The sequence below is a fragment of the Lepidochelys kempii genome, chromosome 1 (genome assembly GCF_965140285.1).
Source record: "Lepidochelys kempii isolate rLepKem1 chromosome 1, rLepKem1.hap1, whole genome shotgun sequence".
In the NCBI taxonomy this organism is placed as follows: Eukaryota; Metazoa; Chordata; order Testudines; family Cheloniidae; genus Lepidochelys; species Lepidochelys kempii.
In genome coordinates this window covers 1,296,786-1,300,162 of record NC_136380.1, presented here as the reverse complement: position 1 = coordinate 1,300,162, position 3,377 = coordinate 1,296,786, and the positions used below count along the sequence as shown (strand labels likewise).

At 47.6% G+C, this 3,377-nt stretch overlaps 1 protein-coding gene across 1 annotated transcript; it reads right to left on the bottom strand.

Annotated features, from left to right (window-relative positions):
- Nucleotides 1-2,023: 2,023 nt before the first annotated feature.
- LOC140915233 (olfactory receptor 52N1) lies at nucleotides 2,024-3,103 on the bottom strand. Its single transcript, XM_073354813.1, has one exon. It carries the CDS (start codon nucleotides 3,101-3,103, stop codon nucleotides 2,024-2,026), a length of 1,080 nt encoding a protein of 359 aa, XP_073210914.1.
- Between the last annotated feature and the right edge of the window lie 274 nt (nucleotides 3,104-3,377).

Sequence of the window (3,377 nt, the reverse complement as noted above, 5' to 3'; positions counted from 1 at the left end):
TGCGTGTGGTGTGCACATGGGGCTTTGTGTGTATGTGCCTCTGAACCCATGTGTGTGTGCGCCCATGGGACTGTGTGTGTTTGCATGTGCGTCCATGTCTGTGCACCTCCAGAATATCCCATAGCCCAGCGGTTTAGCACCCTCACCTGGAACATGGAAGACACAGATTCAAATTCCTCCTCCACTGAAGGTTTGTTTGTACAAAGCAGAACAGCTCCAGACAGACAGACTGACTGAGGCCCACCCAGAATAGCCATTTGCCTGGTGCTCAGGGCACTCACATGGGACATGGGAGACCTGTGTATAACTCCCTGCTCCAAATCAGGTAGAGCAGAGATTTTGGATCTTGGTCTCCCACATCCCTCTCAGGTCTCTCACAAGAAAGCGCTGACCTGTCCTAGTCACCTTGCTCCAGGAGAGGGCTCAGAGCTGACAAGGGGTTCCAAAGAGGATGGATCTAGACTGTTCTCAGTGGTAGCAGATGACAGAACGAGGAGTAATGGTCTCAAGTTGCAGTGGGGGAGGTTTAGCTTGGATATTAGGAAAAACTTTTTCACTAAGAGGGTGGTGAAACACTGGAATGCGTTACCTAGGGAGGTGGTAGAATCTCCTTCCTTAGAGGTTTTTAAGGTCAGGCTTGACAAAGCCCTGGTTGGGATGATTTAGTTGGGGATTGGTCCTGCTTTGAGCAGGGGGTTGGACTAGATGACCTCCTGAGGTCCCTTCCAACTGTGATATTCTGTGATTCTATGATTCTATTCTATGAGTCTATGATTGGGCAACAAAGTGGCAAATGAAATATAATGTGGATAAGTGTAAAGTAATGCACATCGGAAAAAATAACACCAACCTTACATACAATATGATGGGGGCTAATTTAGCTACAACTTATCAGGAGAAAGATCTAGGAGTCTTCATGGATCATTCTCTGAAGACGTCCATGCAGTGTGCAGCAGCAGTCAAAAAAGCAAACGGGATGTTAGGAATCATTAAAAAAGGGATAGAGAATATCTTATTGCCCTTATATAAATCCATTTTAAGCCCACATCTTGAATACTGCTTACAGATGCGGTCTCCTCATCTCAAAAAAGATATACTGGCATTAGAAAAGGTTCAGAGTAGCGCAACTAAAATGATTAGGGGTTTGGAACGGGTCCTATATGAGGAGAGATTAAAGAGGCTAGGACTGTTCAGCTTTGAAAAGAGGAGACTAAGGGGGGATAGATAGCGGTCTATAAAATCATGAGTGGTGTGGAGAAAGTGAATAAGGAACAGTTATTTACTTGTTCCCACAATATAAGAACTAGGGGCCACCAAATGAAATTAATGGGCAGCAGGTTTAAAACAAATAAAAGGAAGTTCTTCTTCACACAGCACACAATCAACCTGTGGAACTCCTTGCCTGAAGAGGTTGTGAAGGCTAGGACTATAAAAGGGTTTAAAAGAGAACTGGATAAATTCATAGAGGTTATGTCCATTAATGGCTATTAGCCAGGATGGGTAAGGACTGGTGTCCCTAGCCTCTGTTTGTCAGAGGATGGAGATGGATGGCAGGAGAGAGATCAGTAGATCATTACGTGTTAGGTTCACTCCCTCTGGAGCACCTGGCATTGGCCATTGTCGGTAGACAGGATACTGGGCTGGATGGACCTTTGGTCTGACCCAGTATGGCCGTTCTTATATTCTTATGAAATGGCAGACTGTTTGCTTGTCAGGCTGCAGCAGCTCGGGTCCCAGACCCACAGCAGAGGGAAGCCAGCTGGTGGGGGAGGGAGGTGGAGATGATCCAGCAAGTGATGGTGGGATGGGACAAGTGAGCGACAGGGTCAGAGTGTTGGGGAAAGGACTTGAGGGAAGAGGAAGGGCAAGGGGGTGTCAGATGTCCAGTTATCAGCAATTAGAAAGGTGACAAATCTAGGAGTTAATGAGCTGTACACAGACTGATCCCCCAGTTTATTATGCTTACAGAACACAGTAAGGCCAGGAGTGGGTTTAATATCTTTTTGACTGCTCAGTCAGTGATTCAGGGAAGAGGGCCCAGCACCATGTCACCAGCCAGCTTTGCACGGAGCTCGATCTGGGAGCCAGAGCACCAGCAGAAAACTTTAGTTCCTTTAAAAGTAAAGAGCCAGAGCAGCCTGTCCTGGATCTGTTTGGTCCTCACCCCATAGATGATGGGGTTTACCATGGGGGGCACCAGGAGGTATGCATTGGCCATGAGAACATGGAAATGCAGGGCCACGTTATAGCCAAACCGGTGTGTGAGGAAGGAGAAGAGACCTGGGATGTAAAAGAGTAAGATGGCACAGAGGTGGGAGCTGCAGGTTCCAAAAGTTTTGAGCCGGGCATCCTTTGTGGGGAGGCTGAAGATGGCCCTGAGGATCTGGGTATAGGACACAGCGATAAAAAACACATCCAGACCCGTCACCAAGAATGCTGCAGAGAGGCTGTAGTAACTACTGACATGGATGTCTGTGCAGGCCAGTTTCACCACAGCCATGTGCTCACAGTATGTGTGAGGGATGATGTTGGTTCTGCAATATGGCCACCGCCTTGTCAGGAAGGGATAGGGCAGTACAAGCATGCTTCCACGCAGCACCATGGCGAGGCCCACCTTGGCCACCACAGGGTTTGTCAGGATGGTGGAATACCTCAGGGGATGGCAGATGGCCACATAACGATCCAAAGCCATGGCCACAAGGATCCCAGACTCCATCACTGAGAAGCTGTGAATGAAGTACATCTGGATAAGGCAGGCACTAAAATCTATCTCCCTGGAATTGAACCAGAAGATGCTCAGTGTTTTGGGCAGGATGGACGTAGACAGGATCAGGTCGGTGACGGCCAGCATGCAGAGGAAATAGTACATGGGGACATGGAGGCTCGGCTCCATATACACGATGAACAGGATGGTGAAGTTCCCCAAGACAGCTATGGAGTACATGGCAGAGAAAGGGATGGAGATCCAGACATGGGCCGCCTCCAGGCCAGGAATGCCCAGCAGGATGAAGGTGGAGGGGTTGGTGAAATCGGTTTTGTTGGAATCTGACATGTAGAAAGGGAGAAGGTGTCCAACGCTCAGGCACAACGGTGTCTCTTGCATGTACCGTACATTCCTCTGTATGTATCTAGTGTGATGGTTGCAGTACAAATGCCTGGTGGAGAGACAATGTTAATATGAGACATTACATGCCCTTCTGGAAGCTGTTATCATAGATGAAGCAGATTGGTTGTTCTTCACAGAAAAATGACATTTTCATTACTCAGATAAATGAATTATGAAGAACTGACACTACTAATGCCAATTCCATATTTTATGGTGCTCCATGCATCAATAATTCCTACACATCATGGTGTGGAAAACCTTAATACGAACC

Coding starts and splice junctions, on each gene's coding strand:
- LOC140915233 (XM_073354813.1), bottom strand. CDS start 3,103: ATGCAAGAGACACCGTTGTGCCTGAGCGTTGGACACCTTCTCCCTTTC.